A 23,439-nucleotide genomic window follows, 5' to 3' on the forward strand; every position below is an offset into this window, starting at 1 on the left:
GTGCTGGAAACACTCAGCAGGTCAGGCAGCATTGAGGAGAGAGAAACAAAGTCAACGTTTCGGGTCTCCTCGATGCTGCCTGACCTGCTGAGTGTTTCCAGCACTTCCTGTTGTTATTTCAGATTTCCAGCATCCGCAGTATTTTGCTATTATGTTATCCCAACTAGGGTTAGTTATTAGATCCAGGCTATAACTAATTCTGGTGAAAGCAGAAAGCAAAAGATAATTCAGATCATCAGACCATTTGAGGATAAAATCAGTGTTTGAAGACCCTGAAATGTAACAGCTACTTCAGGTGGGAGTACGGTAGTTAATGCAACAACAATATAAATGAGACTGCTGGCAACAAATTTAAATCCATGCCAATTATATTTAGTATTCAATGCAGTCATAAAAATAGCAAACAGTAACAGTTCTAGATATAATTTTCCAAAACCAAATGCACGAGAAAATTAATGTTCTAAGTGCTTACTCTGTCACTCTTCCCCCACCCCAAACACACAGATAGATGATCTTCAAAGCTGGGCTCACAACAACAGAATAGCTTGGAGAATGCTTTAATACATCATGTCAAATCAATCAAAAGAAAATGACATTGCTTAAAAATGCAGCTAGGTTCATTATTGTAGCTCAGTGGCTGCAAAATTAGTCAGATTTTTGATAGTGAGTGGCGCTCAAATATCAATTAACTAAAGCACAAGTTTTTTTGGTAGTCTTGCTTAAAGGATGCAAAGGCGAGAGCGGGGAGGAAAAGACAAATGAATCTTTTCCCGCACTGACAAGCATGCTTCCTGATGGGTTGGTGAATAAGTGGCACCGACAGCTGAACTATTCCACTCTAACCGCGACAGTATTTTACTTGAGGGAAGAGAAGAGAGGTAGTGGAATTGGAGAAGGCGAGGACAGAATTCAGAATCCAAAATGACATGGCTTGCAAGAGCCACAAGGCCCATGCACTATGACACAATTTGGAGAAATCCAATGGGCCTGAATGTGCTGAAAACTTGCGCCGTAGTAATGGCACATCTACGGTGTATGTTATTATGGCGCGGAAATTATGGCGTGTGACTTATGCCATTACGTACACTATCCCATAATTTGCTGGGACTCTTAAGCTGCTCCAGAGACCATCGCCGAAAAAGTTGAACAGCTAATTATCAGAGCCCCGCCCCTTCATTAAAATCAATGGCGAGATCAAGTTTGCTGAATTAACGCTGCTGTGATTGCCAAAGACACTTAGACCACTACAGAATGACGTTGAAGGGCTCTGAATCAGTGGAATAGGTTTTGCTCTCATAATAACAGTGAGGCTAATGGCGCTCGCCGTTATTATGTGCAAATGGTACAGTAACTTTAGGCGAGGGGCAGATGCGCGGTCAAACACGAATATCCAAAAGTTGGTGTCCGAGTTGAGCTGCTCCACCGTTAACTTTGCGAAAATGGCATCGCCCGATCTGATGCACCATTGAAATGCATTGAATGTCGTGAAGTTGCTGTATTTGCAGGGCAGATACGAACTAAGCTTGCCACAGAAAGTGAAGTCTTGTCATTTGAAGTCTAAGTATCCTTTTATCGACGTACCTTTTTAACAAAAAATGTAAAAACCTAAACATGCAAGGGCAAGTCCAACTAACGGCAGACTAGATGCCCTTCAACAGCAAAATCTGGGTCAGTAAAATATTCAATCACTCAGCAGGTTGCCCAAGGGCAAATTTTTTACTGACTTATTCTTAATTGAAATCTTAAACCTCAATTAAGAATGAAATAAGTGCTTTGACAGCCGGAAATGTTCCGATTCCCCCCCCACCACTAATATTTTTATATTTATAGTTATTGAACTTGTGTGCTAAGCATGAATTGTAACCGGTAATGAAACATGGATGGTATTGCTCACAGTTCGGGAGACAACCTTCTGTATACAGGTCCCTTCTTAATGCCTATTTATATATTTAATACTATGATTTCAGTACAAACTCAAGCATCGTAAAACCAAGTTGAATATTCTGTCCGTACATACTGCAACCCAGCCCCATGTTATCAGATTGGAGTCGTTGCTCCTAAACGCATCCCTGTTAAATAACCTGCTGTTCTGTTCTGTGTCAGGCCCCGGTACCTTGGATGTATGTCAGACATTTTGGCCACGCTGTTCCCAATCCTCCACAATGCTCGCTGTAACATATTCTAATTATTCCAGCAAATTGTGGCACGAGTTCGCCACTGGAGGATCAGTGAGCACAACGGTCTACCTTACGGTATTACATACAAACAATGAGGGACAGGTAAAGACCCTCTGGTCCATCCAGCCTGTCTCACACAATTGCGATACCTTGTGTATCACAATATATACACTCCACTCAACCATGTGTCTCCTGGGAGAGGCAAAAAGATAAAAACTCAGGCCAATTTGGAGGGGGGGGGGGGGGGGAAATCAGGGAAATTCCTCTCTGACCTATCTAGGCGATCAAAACTAGTCCAGGAGATCACTCTGACCCCTGAACTCCCTGCAGTACCTACCTTCTGTAAGAGGTGATCTCCGCCCCAGCCAGAAACGGGTCCAGCTCTCACTTGTAGGAATTCAGCGAATCAGCATCCACCGCACGAGACGGCAGCCTGTTCCAGAGGTCCACTATTCTCTGGGAAAAGAACCACCTCCTGACCTCTAACCTAGATCTGGCCTTGTACAATTTAAATTTGTGACACCTGGTCCTCCCTAACCTATTTAATTGAAACAAACTGTCAACTGGAACACAATCTATTCCCTTCATTATCTTATAAACCTTAATCAGATCACCCCTAAGTCTACACTTCTCAAGTGTAGAGTCCCAACTCTTTTAGCCCATCTTGATAACTGAAATTCTTTAAACTGGGAATTAGTCTAGTGACCCTCCTCTGCACCCTTTCCAAAGCCTCAATATCACCCACCATGTGAGACGACCAAAACTGGACACAGTATTCCAAGTGAAAGGAATCAGCAGCAGAGGCGGCAGCACAGGATAAAGAGCGCGGGGCCCGAGGACAGCGGACTGAGAGGAATCGGCAGCAGCTCAGGGTAAAGAGTGTGGGGCCAGAGGACAGCGTACCTGAGAGGAATCGTCAGCGAAGGCGGCAGCGCAGGATAAAGAGCACGGGGCCGGAGGACAGTGGACCCGAGAGGAATCGGCAGCAGAGGCGGCAGCTCAGGATAAAGGGCGCTGGGCCCGAGGACAGCGGACTAAGAGGAATCGTCAGCGAAGGTGGCAGCTCAGGATAAAGAGCGCGGGGCCCGAGGACAGCGGACTGAGAGGAATTGTCAGCGAAGGCGGCAGCGCAGGATAAAGAGTGCGGGGCCCGAGGACAGCGGACCCGAGAGGAATCATCAGCGAAGGCGGCAGCGCAGGATAAAGAGCGCGGGGCCCGAGAGGAATCGGCAGCAGAGGTGGCAGCTCAGGATAAAGAGCGCAGGGCCCGAGGACAGCAGACTGAGAGGAATCGGCAGCAGAGGTGGCAGCTCAGGATAAAGAGCGCAGGGCCCGAGGACAGCAGACTGAGAGGAATCGGCAGCAGAGGTGGCAGCTCAGGATAAAGAGCGCAGGGCCCGAGGACAGCAGACTGAGAGGAATCATCGACAGCTCAGGATAAAGAGCGCAGGGCCCGAGGACAGCGGACTGAGAGGAATCGGCAGCAGAGGTGGCAGCTCAGGATAAAGAGCGCAGGGCCCGAGGACAGCAGACTGAGAGGAATCGGCAGCAGAGGTGGCAGCTCAGGATAAAGAGCGCAGGGCCCGAGGACAGCGGACTGAGAGGAATCATCGACAGCTCAGGATAAAGAGCGCAGGGCCCGAGGACAGCAGACTGAGAGGAATCGGCAGCAGAGGTGGCAGCTCAGGATAAAGAGCGCAGGGCCCGAGGACAGCGGACGGAGAGGAATCATCGGCAGAGCAGGATAAAGAGCGCAGGGCCCGAGGACAGCGGACGGAGAGGAATCATCGGCAGAGCAGGATAAAGAGCGTGGGGCCGCCGAATTCCAAAAGAACAAGAGCAAAGAGCAACGTCACAGGCCTGCAGGTAGGTGATTGGTGGGTGAGTTTTAGTGTTTTATTCTCTCTAACGTAACTAGATAAACTAATTAATATAACTACAGATAATCGTGAGAATAAAGACTTTAACTAAGAGAGCGAGAGAAGCCGGATAGAAAGGTAGGCCTGACTTTTAAGACACTTAGTCTTAAGTTTATTTCTGCAAGTTAGTTAGTTAATAGCCTATTAAATAGAGGCACGGCAGGGCAGCTCAGTCTCACGGAATGCACATCCTGCACCAGATGGGAAATCCAGGATGCTTCCAGTGTCCTGGACAACCAGGTGTGCAGGAGGTATCGTTAGCTGGAGAAGCTCGAGCTCCGGGTTTCGGGGCTTGAGCAATGGCTGGCGTCCCTGCGGTGCATCCGCGAGGCTGAGAGCTTTGTGGATATCACATTTCAGGAGGTGGTCACCCCGCAGCTAAGGAGTGTGCAGGCAGAGAGGGAATGGGTAACCGCCAGACAGAAGAGGAGGATCAGGCAGATAGTGCAGGAGTCCAGAGTGCATCTCACTCTCCAACCAGTACTCTATTCCGAGTACCGGTGAGGGCGATGGTTCCTATGGGGAGTACAGCCAGAGCCAAGTCCACGGCACCACGGGTGGCTCAGCTGTACAAGGGGGGAGGAAGCAGAGTGGGAGAGCAATAGTGGTAGGGGATTTGATAGTTAGGGGAGCAGACAGGCGTTTCTGCGGCCGCAGACGTGACTCCAGGATGGTATGTTGCCTCCCTGGTGCCAGGGTTAAGGATGTCTCTGAGCAGCTGCAGAACATTCTGAGGGGGGGGGGGGGAAAGGGTAAACAGCCAGAGATCGTGGTCCATATTGGTACCAACGACATTGGTAGAAAGAGGGATGAGGTCCTGCAGGCAGATTTTAAGGAACTAGGAAAGAGGTTAAAAAGCAGGACCTCAAAAAAGGTAATAATCTCCGGATTACTCCCAGTACCATGCGCAAGTGAGTACAGAAATAGGAGGATAGAGCAGATGAATGCGTGGCTGGAGAGATGGTGCAGGAGGGAGGGCCTCAGATTCCTGGGGCATTGGGACTGGTTCTGGGGGAGGTGGGACCTATACTGGCCGGACGGGTTGCACCTCAACAGGGCTGGAACTAATATCTTCGCGGGGAGGTTTACTAGTGCTGTTGGGGAGGGTTTAAACTAATCTGGCAGGGGGATGGGCACCAGGATGCAACATTAGAAAGGGGAAATAAAGTGCTCAAAGGATTGGGAGAGGCAGAGAGCACTAAAGTAAGAAATAGCAAGGTATTAGGTGTGGTCAAACTAAGAGAATACAGAATGGTTCAAGATGGGTTTACAGTGTATGTATGTGAACGCACGAAGCGTAGTAAACAAGGTGAGTGAGCTGCAGGCACAAATAGCCACATGGGAATATGATGTTGTGGCAAAAACTGAGACCTAGCTCAAAAAAGGGCAAGATTGGGTATTAAATATTCCTGGTTATAAGGTGTTCAGGAAAGATAGGAGGTGGTGTGGCAGTATTGGTTAAGGAGAATGTTAGTGCTGAAGAGGGAGGATGCCCTGGAGGGGTCAAGGACAGAATCTATATGGCTAGAGTTAAGAAATAATAGAGGTGCCTTTACACTACTACGTGTATTCTATAGACCACCAAATAGTGGGAAAGATATGGAGGAGCAAATTTGCAGAGTAATTACAGAGAGGTGCAAGAACTATGGAGTAGTAATAATGGGGGACATCAACTACCCTAATATAGATTGGGATTGTAATAGTGTAAAAGGCAGGGAAGAGGAAGAATTCCTGAAGTGTGTTCAGGAGAACTTTCTTGATCAGTATGTTTCTGACCAAATGAGGGAGGAGGCATTGCTGGATCTGGTTCTGGGGAATGAGGTAGGTCAAGTGGAGCACGTGTCAGAAGGTGAACATGTAGGTGTAGGGAACAGTGATCATAGTATCATAAGGTTTAGATTAGCTATAGAAAAGGACAGGGAGCAATCTAGAGTAAAAATGTTTAACTGGGGGAAAGACAATTTCAGTGGGATGAGAATGGATCTGGCCTGGGTAAACTAGAATCAAAGATTGGCAGGCAAAATTGTAATGGAACAATGGGCTGCCTTTAAAGTGGAAATAGTTCAGGTACATTCCCACTAGGGGGAAAGGCTGGGCAACTAAAGTCAGGGCTCCCTGGATGACGAAACAGATCGAGAATATGATGAAGCAGAAAAAGAGCGCGTATGACAGATGTCAGGTTGAAAATACATCTGAGAATCAGGCTATATATAGAAAGGTCAGAGGAGAAGTGAAAAAGAAAATAAGAGGGGCAAAGAGAGGGTATGAGGATAGAATGGCAGCCAACATAAAAGGTAATCCAAAAGTCTTCTACAGGCATATAAATAGCAAAAGGGTAGTAAGAGGAGTGGTGGGGTCAATTAGGGACCAAAAAGATCTATGCATGGAGGCAGACGGTATGGCTGAGATATTAAATGAGTACTTTGCATCTGTCTTCACCAAGGAAGAGGATGCTGCCATAGACATAGTGAAAGAGGAGGTAGTGGAGATACTTGATAGGATAAAAATTGATAAAGAGGTATTAGAAAGGCTGGCTGTACTTAAAGTAGATAAATAACCAGGAGCGGGTGGGATTAATCCTAGGATGCTGAGGGAATTGAGGACGGAAATCGCGAAGGTACTGGCCATAATATTCCAATCCTCCATAGATACGGGGGTGGTGCCAGAGGACTGGAGAATTGCAAATGATATACCATTGTTCAAAAAAGGGTGTAAAGATAAACCCAGCAACTACAGACCAGTCAGTTTAAACTCGGTAGTGGGGAAGCTTTTAGAAACAATAATCAGGGACAAAATTAACAGTCACTTGGATAAGTCTGGATTAATTAAGGAAAGCTAGCATGGATTTGTTAAAGGCATAACGTGTTTAACCAACTCGATCAAGTTTTTTTGATGAGGTAACAGACAGGGTTGATGAGGGTAATACGGTTGATGATGTGTACATTGATTTCCAAAAGGCGTTCGACAAAGTGCCACATAATAGGCTTGCCAGCAAAGTTGAAGCCCATGGAATAAAAGGGACAGTGGCAGCATGGATACGAAATTGGCTAAGTGACAGGAAACAGAGAGTAGTGGTGAATGGTTGTTTTTCGGACTGGAGGAAGGTATACAGTGGTGTTCCCCAGGGGTCAGTTCTAGGACCACTGCTTTTCCTGATATATATTAATGACTTGGACATGGATGTACAGGGCACAATTTCAAAATTTGCAGATGATACACAACTTGGAAGTATAGTGAACAGTGAGGAAGCGAGTGATAGACGTCAGGAAGAAATAGACAGGCTGGTGAAATGGGCAGACACGTGGCAGATGAAATTTAACGCAGAAAAGTGCAAAATTATACATTTTGGTCGAAAGAATGAGGAGACGACATATAAACGAAATGGTACAATCCTAAAGGGGGTGCACGAACAGAGAGACCTGGGGGTATGTGTGCATAAATCGGTGAAGGTGGCAGGGCAGGTTGAGAAAGCAGTTAAAAAGGCTTACAGGATCCTGGGCTTCATAAACAGAGGTATAGAGTACAAGTGTGGAAGTTATGATGAACCTTTATGAAACACTGGTTCGGCCCCAACCGGAATATTGTGTCCAATTCTGGGCACCGCACTTTAGGAAGGTTGTGAAGGCCTTACAGAAGGTGCAGAAAAGATTTACGAGAATGATTCCAGGAATGAGGGACTTCAGTTATGTTGATAGACTGGAGAAGCTGGGATTGTTCTCCTTACAGCATAGAAAATTGAGAGGAGATTTGATAGAGGTGTTCAAAATCATGAGGGGTCTGGACAGAGTAGATAGAGAGAAACTGTTCCCACTGGTGGAAGGGTCGAGAACCAGAGGACACAGATTTAAAGTGATTGGCAGAAGAGCCAAAGGCGACATAAGATAAAACTTTTTTACGCAGCGAGTGGTTACGATCTGGAATGCACTGCCTGAAAGGGTGGTGGAGGCAGACTCAATCTTATCTTTCAAAAGGGAGTTGGAAAAGTACCTGAAGGAAAAAAATTTGCAGGGCTATGGGGAAAGGGCAGGGGAGCAGGACTAGCCAAGAGTCAGCACAGGCTATGATTCTATCATTCTATGCAGCCTGACTGAGGTCTTGTGCAAGGACAAAATAGTATACCTCGTCTTATACTCAACTGTCCTATGGATACACCAACACCCTATTTGCTCTAGCTATCGCTTCACAGCATTGCTCATGTACCTTTAAAGATGTATGCACTAGAATGCCCAAATCTCTTTCTATCTCCACCTTCTTTAATGCCTTTCCCTGAAGGGTGTGTGAATATTGAGTATTTGCCTCGTCCACATACAGAACACTGCACTTATCTAAGTTATACATCATTTTCCACTCATGAGCCCAATCTCCCGACACATTAAGATCTGCCTGAAGCAGACGAGCATCATCTACAGTCCTAATGCGCACACAGATCTTAGTATCATCTGCAAATCGTGCCAACACCTACATCCAGATCATTAATAAAAATAGTAAAGAGCAACGATCCCTGCGAGTCACCACTGGTGATCAGTCTCCAAATTCATCTATAACTACTTTTTGCCTACGTCCTGCCAGCCAGTTCTCTATCTAGCTCAATATATTACCACTAATGCCAGAGGCTTCAACCTTAGCAAAAGGTTTTTGGAAATCTAAGTAGACACTTATCACATCGTTAAAAGGGTACTTAGACTTGAAATGGACAAGACTCAACTTTCTGTGGTGAGATTATCTACCACACAAATACAGCAACTTCACAACATTCAATGCATTTCAATGGTGAGGCAGACAGCGAGATGCTGTTTCGAAGCCAACGGCAGGGTGGTGCAACTTGGACAGCAACTTTTGAATATTCATGCTTAACCGTGCATCTGCCCTTCACCGGAGGTTGCTGTACCATTTGCACATAAATAACAGCGAGCGTCATTAGTCTCACCGTTATTTTGAGAGCAAAATCTGGCTCATTGTACAGCCACCCAGGCTGCTCTTGTGCACCTCCTGTGAGAGAAACCATTTCCTCTGGTGAGGGAGTCCAGACAAGGGGACATAACCTTAAAAATGAGAACTAGGCCGTTCATGGGTGTTGTCAGAAAGCACTTTTTCATACAAAGGGTAGTGGAAATCTGGAACTCTCGCCCCCAAAAAAGCAATTGAGGCGCGGGGTCAATTGAAAATTTTAAAACGGAGATTGATAGCTTTTTGTTAGACAAGGATTCCAGAACCAAGGCGGGTAAATGGAATTAAGATACAGAGCAGCCACGATCTAATTGAATGGAGGAACAGGCTTGCGGGTCTGAATGGCCAACTCCTGTTCCTACCTTGTTTCAGGTGGATCAGCTCCAAAGGCCGTTGGTGGAATCTGGTACCTGTTCTAGGGAAAGCCAAAGGAGAAGGATGGAAAAACCTTAAAAAAAAGTTTATCCTTTAAGTTAAAAGTAGAATTTTCAGCAGTTTAGTGGTACACCATATAACCGCACTGGCAAGCGACCGAATGGTCAGACATAGGCTCGTGCTTACTCTTCCTGTCACATCAGCCTGGAGGAGAGAGTGCAGTCACCAAACAAGCTCTTTTTACAGAGAGGCAATCACAATAAGTCATCCCAGACCAGTCTACAAACATCTCCTGTTGTAGCTGTTGAATTCTTCCTATGCAAGTTAAAAATGAGCACTCGAGAGGGCATTTGCTTCATCGGGCACAGAAAGAGTGATCGCTCCATCATTTAATTTTAAATGCAGGCTTAATTAAGAGAAAAGCTAAATTGCTGTTTCAGTTGGATTAATATTAGCACAAACTGGATTGTAAGATCTCAGAATCTCACCTTTCATAGAAAAAGTTATACAATACACTGGTTAGTTTTGCAGCAAATTCTGTCAATTTTTTAGCTCGAGGGCAGAAAAGGTCTGTTTAGCTTCATTTGGTAAATAAGGGAATTTATAGAGGGAGATTCTGTGTTACACTGGGGAATACACAGCCATTATTCATTTAGAGCTAGCACGAATGGCTATGTATATGTCTTGTCAAAACTATGTTATACCTGTTTTTTAACGTTTCTGAATGAGATTCAAGTATGGAAATATAAATTTAAAAGTGCAGGATAAGAGGCAGTGTCAAACTGAAATGGATAAATCTTGACATCCATTATACAAGTAAATTCCCGACTTCTCAAGTTACACTTAGTCTTCTCATTTGGGATTTTACAGGAAATACATTCCGTTTAACAATTAAATGCATCGATTTTTTAATCTACTTTGGTGTACATTGATGTGCTTCATTAAGTCCAAGCACAAAGCCTCTGGAACTTGAGACGAGTCGTTTTCGGTACCGCGCTACATATTCGGTACATGAGTGAACAAGACGCCTGCTGGATATCCTGCACTAGACGTTGGAGTTATTGTTACGGTTGTTTTCAATATCGAGTCCCCTCCCTGACAAAGGCATGTTACTCTATAAAAAAAATCGACTCCCTCAAAAACTGGTCCAATTTTGCTTCTCAAACTACCGACAGCACGGAAGTTCGTATAATTCGTCTTTGATTTTCAAGAGGAAATAAGTATTCCCCCCCCCACCCCAAAAAAAAATGTTCGTTTCCAATTGGAAAGCCGCCAAATGAAGCCCCGAATTATGATGTTGGGGAGGGTGGAATGGATTTGCTTTTCTCACTCTGTGCCTGGATATATATTTTGTTTTAATTCCAGCACAGACACACAAGCCCAGCAGCTCTTGGGCGCGTGTCACTATCAGTTCGGAAGTTAGCAGCCTGTTCTGAAGCCAACCCTCGCCCTGTCAAGCAGCCTGTTGACCTCCGGCACCGTTGTGTGCCAGTCTCTCTCTGTACTCACCGCCGGTGCTCGCACCGCTGGTCCACTCCGGCTGACCAGCAGAAGCTGCCTGCTGACTGGGAACGACACGCTCAGGACTCTCCGACTCAAAGCCATGCCTTCCCCTCTCCGCACACCCAGTCTTCCTTCTGTGTACTTTCAAATGCAAGATCTTGCTTGTTAATATCCGCCGCTTGGTGTGTGTGTCTTCTCTCTCTACTCCTCCTTCCCACTGCACCCGCTCCTTTCCATCTTCCCCTCCCTCCGCTCTCTGGCTGGTGACTAAGAGGCTCTGGGCGAGGCCGGAGGAAACGCTGCTGCTTTGCAACGGGGAAGCGTCCTCCAGTCACTCGTCTGCACACACTACAAAATAAGCAGATAGTAGGAGCCAAACTGTGATCTAATTTAAAAATGAGGCAGAGCGACCTCTGCTGGCATCACCACTCGGATCCCTGCAGCTACAAACAAGCTGTCTCTGTCCCCTTCCCACTGCCACTAGGCGGAGCGCTTCGTAAAGTTGTTTACAACGCGCGATTATTGATAACCAAATCTACCTGTACATAAAGACATAATGTTACCCTCCTTTAAAAACTAACCGAGTTTCAAACTGATGAAAAATCAATAACTGATCAGGTTTTTACATTAATTCAAATTACCACCTAAATAAAAGTGGCGGCATAATGACTGTGTTCCAGCTAAATAAAGACTTGCATTTATATAGCGCCTTTCACGACCGCTGGACATCCCAAAGTGCTTTACAGTCAATGAAGTACTTTTTGAAGTGTAGTCACTGTTATAATGTAGGAAACGCGGCAGCCAATTTGCAGACAGCAAGCCCACAAACAGCAATGTGATAATGACCAGATGATCTGTTTTAGTGATGTTGATTGAGGGATAAATATTGGCCAGGACACCAGGGATAACTCCTGTTCGAAATAGTGCCATGGGATCTTTTACATCCACCTGAGAGAGCAGACGGGGCCTCGGTTTAACATCTCATCCAAAAGACGGCACCTCCGACAGTGCAGCGCTCCCTCAGTACTGCACTGGAGTGTCTGCCTAGATTTTTGTGCTCAAGTCTCTGGAGTGGAACTTGAACTCACAACCTTCTGACTCAGAGGCAAGGGTGCTACCAACTGAGAGCTAGTAACAATATAGATTGTAAAATATGCAAAACTTTACTGTGTACCTTTTCCACACATGAAGGATTGACTGTTAATTAAAGGATCTTTTTTGCACACATTATGATGGAACATGTTAAGTGGACACTTTGGTCACATAGAAACATAGAAGATAGGAGGAGTAGGCCATTCGGCCCCTCGAGCCTGCTCCACCATTCAATGCGATCATGGTGATCATCCAAATTCAGTACCCAGTCCCTGCTTTCTCCCCATACCCCTTGATCCCTTTAGCCTTAAGAAATATATCCAACTCCTTCTTGAATATATTTAATGAATTGGCCTCTACTGCCTTCTGTGGTAGAGAATTCCACAGGTTCACCACTCTCTGGGTGAAGAAATTCCTCCTCATTTCTGTCCTAAATGGCCTACCCCTTATCCTTAGACTGTGACCCCTAGTTCTGGACTCCCCGACCATTGGGAACATCCTTCCTGCATCTAGTCTGTCCAGTCCTGTCAGAATTTTATAAGTTTCATCTTTCCTCTTCTGAGCCTTACTGACCAGCAAACAGCCCCAGACATCGTTCAAAAGCACCAGAGACCTGGAGAATTGTCAGCTGCTAACGCCTCACCTTGCAAGGTGCTGCAAAGGACCATGCTCTGGTTTCACCTGACCCCGCTTTTATCCTCAGGTCTGCAAAGATCCTGAATATTTGTTGAAATGTTGATGAATGAAAGGCAAACTTTACATTTGGAATGAAAGGCAAGCTTTACATTTGGACCTCTTTGACAAATCACAACTGAACAAATAAGGAACATAGAAATCAAATGCAAAGAAACATAGAAGATAGTAGCAGGAGTAGGCCATTCGAGCCTGCTCCGCCATTCAATGAGATCATGACTGATCATCCAAATTCAGTACCCTGTCCTTGCCTTCTCCCCATATCCCTTGATCCCTTTAGCCTTAAGAAATATATCCAACTCCTTCTTGAATATATTTAATGAACTGGCCTCCACCGCCCTCTGTGGCAGAGAATTCCACAGGTTCACCACTTTCTGGGTGAAGAAATTCCTCCTCATTTCAGTCCTAAATGGCTTACCCCTTATCGTTAGACTATGACCCCTGGTTCTGGACTCCCCGGCCATCAGAAACATCCTTCCTGCATCTAGTCTGTCCAGACCTGACAGAATTTTATAGGTTTCGATGAGATCCCCTCTCAATCTTCTAAACTCCAGTGAGTATAAGCCCAATCGACACAATCTCTCCTCATACGTCATTCCTGCCATCCCAGGTATCAGCCTGGTGAATCTTCGCTGCACTCCTTCCATGGCGAGAACATCCTTCCTCAGATAAGGCGACCAAAACTGCACACAATACTCAAGGTGCGGTCTCACCAAGGCCCTGTACAACTGCAGCAAGACATCCTTGTTCCTGTACTCGAACCCTCTTGCTATGAAGGCCAACATACCATTTGCCTTCTTAACTGCCTGCTGCACCTGCATGCTTACCTTCAGCGACTGGTGCACAAGAACACCCAGGTCTCTTTGCACTTCCCCTTCTCCCAACAGGTAGATAACATAAATGAAAAACTACTGAGGAGGGAAAAAACAGAATGAGCAGTAACAGAATAAAAGCTGAACCAATAAAATTGCTCCCCAAAAATTGAAAATTAATTTGCCATCTTGTGCTCTCAGTAGCTCAGACACTGAAAATAAGATTTGTTACATAATAAAGGCAGTGGGTAAATTTTCATCTTCACCACCTGATTTCGATGGAAAACGGATGTGAAAAACACAGGTGATCTGCTCTGTCAGATTATTACTCAATTATCCCTCAAACATTGCATAATGCCCAGAATTTGCGGTCATAATAACGGTGAAACTATCAGCACTCGCCGTCATTACCATGTAAAACTTACAGCAACTTCTGGCATCTGCACATGCGCAGTTAAAGATGGAAATCCTGAAGTTGCTATCAGTCAGACCCTACTCCTCCACAGGGTGCGCTGTTGCAGTCTTCGCAGATACAATCAACACAGAATCAGTGATTTGACGTGAAATTCAATGCTTTACGCACTGTTCTCACTGTAAAAACCATTGAAAAAGTTAAGCCTTGTTGAATGAGGTTTTTAACAACGTACTAAGTCATAATTACTGCTGAACCTCTCTGGCCCTGAAAAGCTAATTTTATAAGTGTGGAGTGTCATTCCCTCCATTCCATAATAAAAATTCCATAGATTTTTAAAATAATTAAAAATAAATGTTTTAAATTTTATTATCGATCAGCTTCTACCTTAATCCCATGTGTATGTCCCAATCTTTATTTTGCTTTCTGTAAAATGATTAAAAAGTAATGATAATCAATGCTTTTTAGTTTTGGGTTTGCTGTCTGTGAGAATTCTTCAGTCTGATTGGCTGCTCAGCCTGCTTGATGACTTCACTGTTCCTGGAGGCCTCAGATCCTCTATAGATAGCGCCAGAATGAAATTGATGTTGGAATAGGGGAAATCAACACCACAGAGCCCGTTACATCTTTGTGGGCAGCTTTCTTCAAGGTCAGCAGCGAGCGCTGTCCCTTTGCCACTGACCGCAAAATCTAGGCCATTTTATAAGTAATTCACCTTACCTGTACAATATTATTTTCTGTACTGAAAATGTTTTTAACAATACTTTCTATTGGTGGCCTGTACCTCTTTAAGAAGCATAGAGTTCAATTTTTTGGCTTTCCCATTCAGTCAGCTGAAGACATAATATTAATGACCCAGAAATTCGGGTCTCCACGGGTGAGTACGCATGGGGTACTCACCCGTAGGCCCAATGGAAGTGCCGGTTTCGTGCATGCACTGCGCATGCGCGGGAAACCGGAACTTCCATTCCCTTGAAAGAAGGGGTTCAGAGGTCGAACGCGTGTGCCGGAGAGGCAGCGCGTGCGCATTGAACTTACGTTTTTTTCCAGGTTTTTCCGGGAGGGTAAGTCTCCAGGAGTTACACATATAAAAAGCAGGTGCAAGGCCTGCTTTTAACAAGGTAAGTGGTGAATTAATTAAAATTAAAACATTTTTTCCACAGGTTTATTATTTTTAAATACTTTAAAGAAAGGTAAGTTTATTTTTAGCCCCATTAGAAAATGTAATTAATTTTTTCAAAAATTTAAATTGTTTAAAATAGTTATTTTATATAATTTAGTTATTTTAAAAATGTGATTTTTTAAAATTTATTTGAAGTTTTAGTGATGTTTTGGGGCTTATAGTATTTATGGTTTTGACAGCTCTTCCTGTCAATTTTATGAATGGGCATTTCCCTGCTACCATTGGCTCTCCATGGCCCACATGATCCCAGGGGACGCATCGAACTAACTGCGCCCCGGGGATATGCAAGCACTGCGTGCCGGCAGTTGGAGTAGGTCCAGGATCGGAATCCCACGCGGGCCCACAGCTCAACGGCCGGCGCGCTTGGTAAGTGCAGGTCGGAGGCTTACACCCACGGGAAGCCTCCAACCCGAATTTCTGGGCCAATAATAAAGATGTAAAAACAATAAAGTAGTGATAATGGGGGACTTCAATTATCCTAATATAGACTGGGGGGGGGGGGTGGGGGGAACAATGTAAAGGGCAAAAATTACATAGAACGTACAGCACAAAGAAGGGGGAGGAATTCCTGAAATGTGTACAGGAGAATTTTCTTGATCAGTATGTTTCCAGCCCAATGAAGAAGGAAGCAGTGCTGGATCTAGTTCTGAGGAATGAATTGGGGCAAGTGGAGCATGTTTCAGTGGGAGAGCATTTTTCAAACAGTGATCACAATATCATTAGGTTTAGAATAGTTATGGAAAAGGACACAGATCAATCAAAGGTGAAGATATTCAACTGGAAGAGGGCTAATCTCAGTGAGTTGAAAAGGGAATTGGCCCAGGTGGGATGGAAACAAAAATTATCAGGTAAAACAGGAATTGAACAATGGGAGGCTTTCAATGAGGAGATAGTTAGGGTATAGAGTAGACACATTCCTATGAGAGGAAAAGGAAGGGCATCCAAAGCTCAAGCTCCCTGGATGGCTAAAGAAATTGGGATTAAAATGAAACAGACTTATGATAAATGTGAGTTTCATCATACATAATAACACTCAGTAGTGACCCTGACTTCTCAGGAATCATTAATTAATTAAATAAAGGTGGCTTTCTCAAGGGTCGGGATCAAAAGCAGGCAAATCTAAATGCAGATAAACAGGAAGATTTGTTTTTTTACACTAAACTAATAAAAATAACAAGATTGTATCAAAAAATGTACAGAAAATATCGTAGTGTTTGAACTAGTCATATCAGTTGGGAGATGGAGTTAGAATGATTAATGAGAGTATAGGCTAATGAGAAGAAACCATATTTAAAGAAATGTTTGAAACATAACCGTGATAAATAGGTGCGATGGAATTAGTTTTATGCAAATGTCATGCCACAAAGTGAAATAGACAGGGAGTGTGCTATACAAAAATAATTAATTGTCACATTTGGCATTTTTGACAATTTTTCCACAGAAAGGATTTGGAATAAGAGTTACTTTTAAATGTGGGATTCTTAAAGCAAAGTGTATTTGCATAAATTGAGGGACAAAACACTTGGGCAGAAAGTGGTTAATGTGTTAATGGAATAGACATTTAAGTTGTTTGCCCCAAAGTTTGTAAGCAATAAGAATTTGTTAGCCTGCTTTGTGTATCTGTAAACGCCTCAAAACCCTTGTGTTGGGAAGTCTCTGGTCCTGCGCACTCAGCCGGAGTTTATGACAAGCCTTCCCTTGGCCTGTGAACACAGCGAGATAAAAATAAAGACAGACACAGGCAGTCAGTCAGGTTTTAAACAAAGAACTGCAAGGACAAGAGTTGCACAGGCTCAGAGAAGAATGCAGGACGGTAGTTAAGTTATTTTGTTTCTCCAGCAAGAAATTTCAAAGACAAGACACGCCCAAGTTTTGGCGCAATTGATCAGCGTATCAAATTGATCAAAATATATTCATAAACAAAATATAATCACTATAAACCATTGAGAGTTGAATTTTGAAGTTATTGTAGGCTCTAATATTCTTCTTCCTGGCCATTTTAAGCTTCTGGAGCCAATCTTTTGACAATAATTCTGTGGTGTTAAATTTCTGTGGTGTAGTGGGGATAGTTGGTAAATAAAGCGCCCTAGAGCATACCTGTAACTGGGGTATTGAATACATTTTTAAAGAAATTAAAGGGGTAAGTCATGGCAGGAGAGTTCAGACCCGTGCTCTGCTCCTCCTGCTCTATGTGGGAAGTCAGGGATGCTGCCAGTGTCCCTGATGACCATGTGTGCGGGAAATGCATCCAGCTGCAGCTACTTGTAGACCGCATTGCGGCGCTCGAGCTGCGGGTGGATGAATTTTGGAGCATGCGCGATGTTGAAAGGCTCGTGGATAACACGTTTAGCGAGTTGTGCACGCCTCAGGGTAGGGCAGCACAGGGGGTGACCATCAGGCGGAGCAACAAAGGCAGGCAGGTAGTGCAGGGAACCCCTGCGGACATCCCCCTTTCAAACAAGTATACCGCTTTGGATACTGTTGAGGGGGATGACTCACCAGGGGAAGGCAGCAGCGGCCAACTTCCTGGCACTGGGGGTGCTCCTGCTGCCCAGGAAGGGGGGAAAAAGAGTGGGAGAGCAATAGTGGTAGGGGATTCTATAGTAAGGGGAACAGATAGGCGTTTCTGTGGCCGTAGACGTGAATCCAGGATGGTTTGTTGCCTCCCTGGTGCCAGGGTCAAGGATGTCACTGAGCGGCTGCAGGGCATTCTGGAGGGGGAGGGAGAACAGCCAGTGGTCGTGGTCCACATTGGTACCAACGACATAGGTAAAAAGAGGGATGAGGTCCTGCAGCAAGAATTTAGGGAGCTAGGTGAAGGATTAAGGAGCAGGACCTCAAAGGTTGTAATCTCTGGATTACTCCCGGTGCCACGTGCTAGTAAGTATAGGAATAGGAAGATAGAACAGATGAATGCGTGGCTAAAGGGATGGTGCAAGGGGGAGGGCTTTAGTTTCCTGGATCACTGGGTCTGCTTCTGGGAAAGGTGGGACTTGTACAAGTCGGACGGTTTACACCTGAACCAGGGGGGAACCAATATCCTTGCGGGGAGGTTTGCTAGCACTGCTGGGGAGGGTTTAAACTAACTTGGCAGGGGGTTGGGGTACAGAGTGGAGCTATAGTAGGGGGTGATTTACAGCCAAATACAGAGGGAAAAACAAGTCAGCTGGGAAGGCAGAGCAAATATGTGAAGGCAAAAGAGAATATGGCAGGGCTGGAAGGCATTTATTTTAATGCAAGGAGTCTTGCAAATAAGGTGGATGAACTGAAGTTGTTGTTGAACACATGGGAGTACGATATTGTTGCTATCACGGAGACATGGTTGAGGGAGGGTCAGGACTGGCAGCTCAATATTCCGGGGTATAGAATCTTCAGGCGAGACAGAGGGGGGTGTAAAAGGGGAGGGGGTGTTGCAATATTAATTAAGGAGTCAATTACTGCTGTAAGGAGGGATGATATATTAGCGGGTTCCTCTAATGAGGCCATATGGGTAGAACTTAAAAACAAAAAGGGGGCAAGCACTTTGCTGGGAGTGTACTATAGGCCCCCAAACAGTCAGGGGGAGATAGAGGAACAGATATGTAGGCAAATCTCAGAGAAGTGCGAAAATAATAGGGTAATAATAGTGGGGGATTTCAACTTCCCCAATATAAATTGGGACAGTCAGAGTGTGAAAGGCTTAGAGGGTGCAGAATTCTTAAAGTGCATCCAGGAGAGCTTTTTGAGCCAACATGTAGAAAGTCCTACAAGAGAGGGGGCGGTACTGGACCTAATTCTGGGGAATGTAGCCGGGCAAGTGGTGGAAGTGTCAGTAGGAGAGCATTTTGGCGACAGTGACCATAATTCGGTGAGATTTAAGGTGGTCATGGAAAAAGACAAAGACGGCCCGGAAATAAGGGTTCTAAATTGGGGGAAGGCCGATTTTAATATGATAAGGCAGGATCTGGCCAAAGTGGACTGGGAGCAGCTGCTTATAGGAAAATCCACATCAAAACAGTGGGAGACTTTCAGAAGGGAAATAGAGAGAGTACAACGCCAACATGTTCCTGTAAAGGTCAAGGGTGGGACCAACAAGCAAAGGGAACCTTGGATGACAAGGGATATACAAAAATGCATTAGAAATAAGAGGGGGGCTTTTGGCAGTTACAAAAGACTAAAGACAGAAGAAGCCCTAGAGGAGTATAAAAAGTGCAGGGGCATACTTAAAAAAGAAATTAGGAGGGCGAGGAGGGGCCATGAAATAACACTGGCGAGCAAAATAAAGGAAAATCCTAAGATGTTTTATAAGTATATTAAGGGCAAGAGGATAACCAGGGAAAGGGTAGGGCCCATTAGGGACCAAAGTGGCAATCTGTGTGTAGAGCCAGAGGATGTAGGCGGGGTTTTAAATGAATTTTTTGCATCTGTGTTCACTATGGAGAAAGACGATGCAGACATAGAAATCGGGCAAGGGGACTGTGACATACTTGAACATATTAGCATCGAGAGGGAGGAGGTGCTAGCGGTTTTAGCGGGCCAAAAAGTGGATAAATCCCCAGGCCCGGACGAGATGTATCCCAGGCTGCTGTGGGAGGCAAGGGAGGAGATTGCAGGGGCTCTGACACTAATTTTCAGAACCTCTCTGGCCACAGGGGATGTACCAGAGGACTGGAGAACAGCTAACGTAGTACCATTATTCAAGAAGGGTAGCAGGGATAAACCAGGGAATTACAGGCCAGTGAGTCTAACATCTGTGGTGGGGAAATTATTGGAAAAAATTCTGAGGGACAAAATTAATCTCCACTTGGAGAGGCAAGGATTAATCGGGGATAGTCAGCATGGCTTTGTCAAGGGTAAATCATGTCTGACAAATCTGATCGAATTTTTCGAGGGGGTGACTAGTGGGGTGGATGAGGGAAATGCTGTGGATGTGGTGTACATGGACTTCAGTAAAGCTTTTGACAAAGTCCCGCATAGGAGACTGGTCAAGAAGGTAAGAGCCCATGGGATCCAGGGTGCCTTGGCGCGTTGGATCCTAAACTGGCTGAGTGGCAGGAGGCAGAGGGTGATGGTCGAAGGTTGCTTTTGTGACTGGAAGCCTGTGTCCAGTGGGGTACCTCAGGGATCGGTGCTGGGTCCCTTATTGTTTGTGATCTACATAAATGATTTGGATGAAAATGTAAAAGGTATGATCAGTAAGTTCGCAGATGACACGAAAATTGGTGGGGTGGTAAATTGCGAGGAGGAAAGCCTCCGGCTACAGGACGATATAAACGGGTTGGTCAGATGGGCGGAAAAGTGGCAAATGGAATTTAACCCTGAAAAGTGCGAGGTGATGCATTTTGGACGGACAAATAAGGCAAGGGAATACACAATGAGTGGTAGGACCCTAGGAAGTACAGAGGGTCAGAGGGACCTTGGTGTACATGTACATAGATCCCTGAAGGCAGCGGAGCAGGTAGATAAGGTGGTTAAAAAGGCATATGGGATACTTGCCTTCATTAGCCGAGGCATAGAATATAAGAGCAGGGAGGTTATGATGGAGCTGTACAAAACGCTGGTGAGGCCACAGCTGGAGTACTGTGTGCAGTTCTGGTCGCCTCACTATAGGAAGGATGTGATTGCTTTGGAGAGGGTGCAGAGAAGATTCACCAGGATGTTACCTGGGATGGAGCGCCTCAGCTATGAAGAGAGGCTGGACAGGCTGGAGTTGTTTTCCTTGGAGCAGAGAAGGCTGAGGGGGGACCTGATTGAGGTGTACAAAATAATGAGGGGCATAGATAGGGTAGATAAAGAGGAACTTTTCCCCTCAGTGGGGGGGTCAATAACAAGGGGGCATAGATTCAGGGTAAGGGGCAGGAGATTTAGAGGGGATTTGAGGAGGAACTTTTTCACCCAGAGGGTGGTTGGAATGTGGAACTCAATGCCTGAAAGGGTGGTGGAGGCAGGAACCCTCACAACATTCAAGAAGCATTTGGATGAGCACTTGAAATGCCATTGCATACAAGGCTATGGACCAAATGCTGGAAAATGGGATTAGACTGGACAGGGATGGATGGGCGGCGCAGACACGATGGGCCGAAGGGCCTCTTTCTGTGCTGTAAAACTCTATGACTCTAATTATAAAACCATTCTCATCCCCCTTCAATTGAGGAAAGCAAGGCCAGGTCCATGGTATGATCAAATTCCTTATACTTACATAGCAAAATGTCTTCCTTCAAGTCCCTGTAGAAATGAATGCAACCACTGTAGATTCTGCTAAGGGATGTTAATTGACAATCTAATTGAGGCTGGATCCCCAGATTCTTGGCTCACCCACACACATACACAAAGTATATCCTTTCACATACATGAGATGTAACTTTTTTCCTACCTACCTTTTCTGGGGAGAAAGTCTTCCGTATCTCTCTGATCAGTAATTTTCTAGTTCACACAGCAATTACATCGGTCAGCTCCCACCCCCATACTAGAAAGTAATTATTTTCCCTACCCTATGTGAGCAAAAATATGCATACTAAATCATCTTGACAGCATTAGAAGTTAGTAGCTGAAGGAGTTTTAATACAGGTTTCTGAACCTTCGGGCAGTTCAGGAGGAAGGCAGTAGGCATGCAAACAGATGTAAGATTTGAATTTATTAATTGTGTTACGCTAGCAGGAACTACACAAACCTATTCAAAAATGCAGTAGGTGGAGGCAAACCAGTGGTCGGTATATCAACAGATTGGCAGGATGTGGGTGATTTCCTGTTATGAGTTCCCCAACTCAACTGAGTCATTGTGTAGCGAAGAGTCTAAGCACCCCTCCATAGGGAAGGGGAGTATGCCAACCTGGCCCATTCTTGCACCTCTCAAAGTGGCCAGTTATGGAGTTGCTTTGGCCAAGGCCTCAGAGCAGGTTGTCAGTCTGCCTTCAATGATGTACAACATAAACAGACCCTGGTAGCAGCCGCAATACGTTCAGCCTGCGCCAGTTCAACATTCTCCCTCTTGTTGATCAAGAGCAGCAGGTTCAAGGATGGCTATTAGGGGAGAAGGCCTACCTGTTATTGCCATGATTGATGACACCTGTCCGGCACTCACGAACCCCAGCTGAAAGGTGGCACAATGATAGCCATGCAAGCACCAGGGCAGTGATGGAGCAAGTTATTGGTGTGCTGAAACAGCAATTCAGGAGCCTGGGTAAATCTAGGTTGTGTTCACCCATCACCCCTCTATGCTCACTGACCTACATTGGCACCCGGTTAAGAAACGCCTCAATTATAAAATTCTTATCCTTGTTTTCAAATCCTTCCATGGCCTCGCCCCTCCCTATCTCTGTAACCCACTCCAGCCCTACAACCCTCCGAGATATCTGCGCTCCTCCAATTCTGGCCTCTTGCACATCCCCAATTTTAATCACTCCACCATTGGGGGTCATGCCTTCAGTTGCTGAGGCCCTAAGCTCTGGAATTCCCTCCCTAAACCTCTCTTTCCACCTTTAAACTGCTCCTTAAAACCTATCTCTTTGACCAAACTTTTGGTCACCTGTCCTAATATCTCCTTATGTGGCTCGGTGTCAAATGTTCACAGAATCACAGAAACCCCACAGTGCAGATAGAGGCCATTTCAGCCCATCGAGCCTGCACCGACACATATCCCACCCGATCCCCGTAACCCCTACACCAACACATATCCCACCCTATCTCCGTAACCCCACACATTTTAATCCCCCTAACACTAAGGGTCAATTTATCATAGCCAATCAACCTAACCTGCACATCTTTGGACTGTGGGAGGAAACCGGAGCACCCGGAGGAAACCCACGCAAACACGGGGAGAATGTGCAAACTCCACACAGTCACCCGAGGCCAGATTCGAACCCGGGTCCCTGGCACTGTGAGGCAACAGTGCTAACCACTATGCCACCGTGCTGCTTGATAACCTTGTTGTTTGATAACGCTCCTGTGAAGCACCTTAGGACGTTTTATTACGTTAAAGGCGTTATATAAATGTAAGTTGTTGTTGTCTGGTGTGTCTTGCATAACCCGGCCTTGGAACATGACCAAGACTTTGAGCAATCAGCAGCTAAGGAAGAAGAACCACCTCAGGAACAAGATGATGGAGGAGAGATCAACAAGCAGCTAGGGCTATTAAGCAGCAGCTTGTAGACCATCATTTCCAGTAAAAGAACAATCACAAACAAATCCTTCACATCACCCCTGCAGTAACACCAACCTCTTTACACTCCACATTGCAAGAAAAAAACCCCGCAAGCTCTGACCACCATCTGCATAGATGCCAGATGGATGAATAACTCATTGAACAGACACACTTGCACAGTTCAGCCTTTATAATTTTTAATGTCTT

The 23,439-nt window shown here is 45.2% G+C and overlaps 1 protein-coding gene across 1 annotated transcript in view; it reads right to left on the reverse strand.

The window, feature by feature from the left end:
- Nucleotides 1-11,276, reverse strand: part of LOC147122873 (calcium uniporter protein, mitochondrial-like) — a 196,969-nt gene extending 185,693 nt beyond the window's left edge. The window contains exon 1 of the mRNA XM_085961634.1: nt 10,928-11,276. Coding sequence (XP_085817760.1) covers nt 10,928-11,023 — 96 coding nt within the window. The 5' untranslated portion in view covers nt 11,024-11,276. The remainder of the gene's footprint in view (nt 1-10,927) is intronic.
- Nucleotides 11,277-23,439: the final 12,163 nt, after the last annotated feature.

This window comes from Somniosus microcephalus, chromosome 2 (genome assembly GCF_052327205.1).
Source record: "Somniosus microcephalus isolate GS21.2 chromosome 2, FLI_Smic_1.0, whole genome shotgun sequence".
Lineage (NCBI taxonomy): Eukaryota > Metazoa > Chordata > Chondrichthyes > Squaliformes > Somniosidae > Somniosus > Somniosus microcephalus.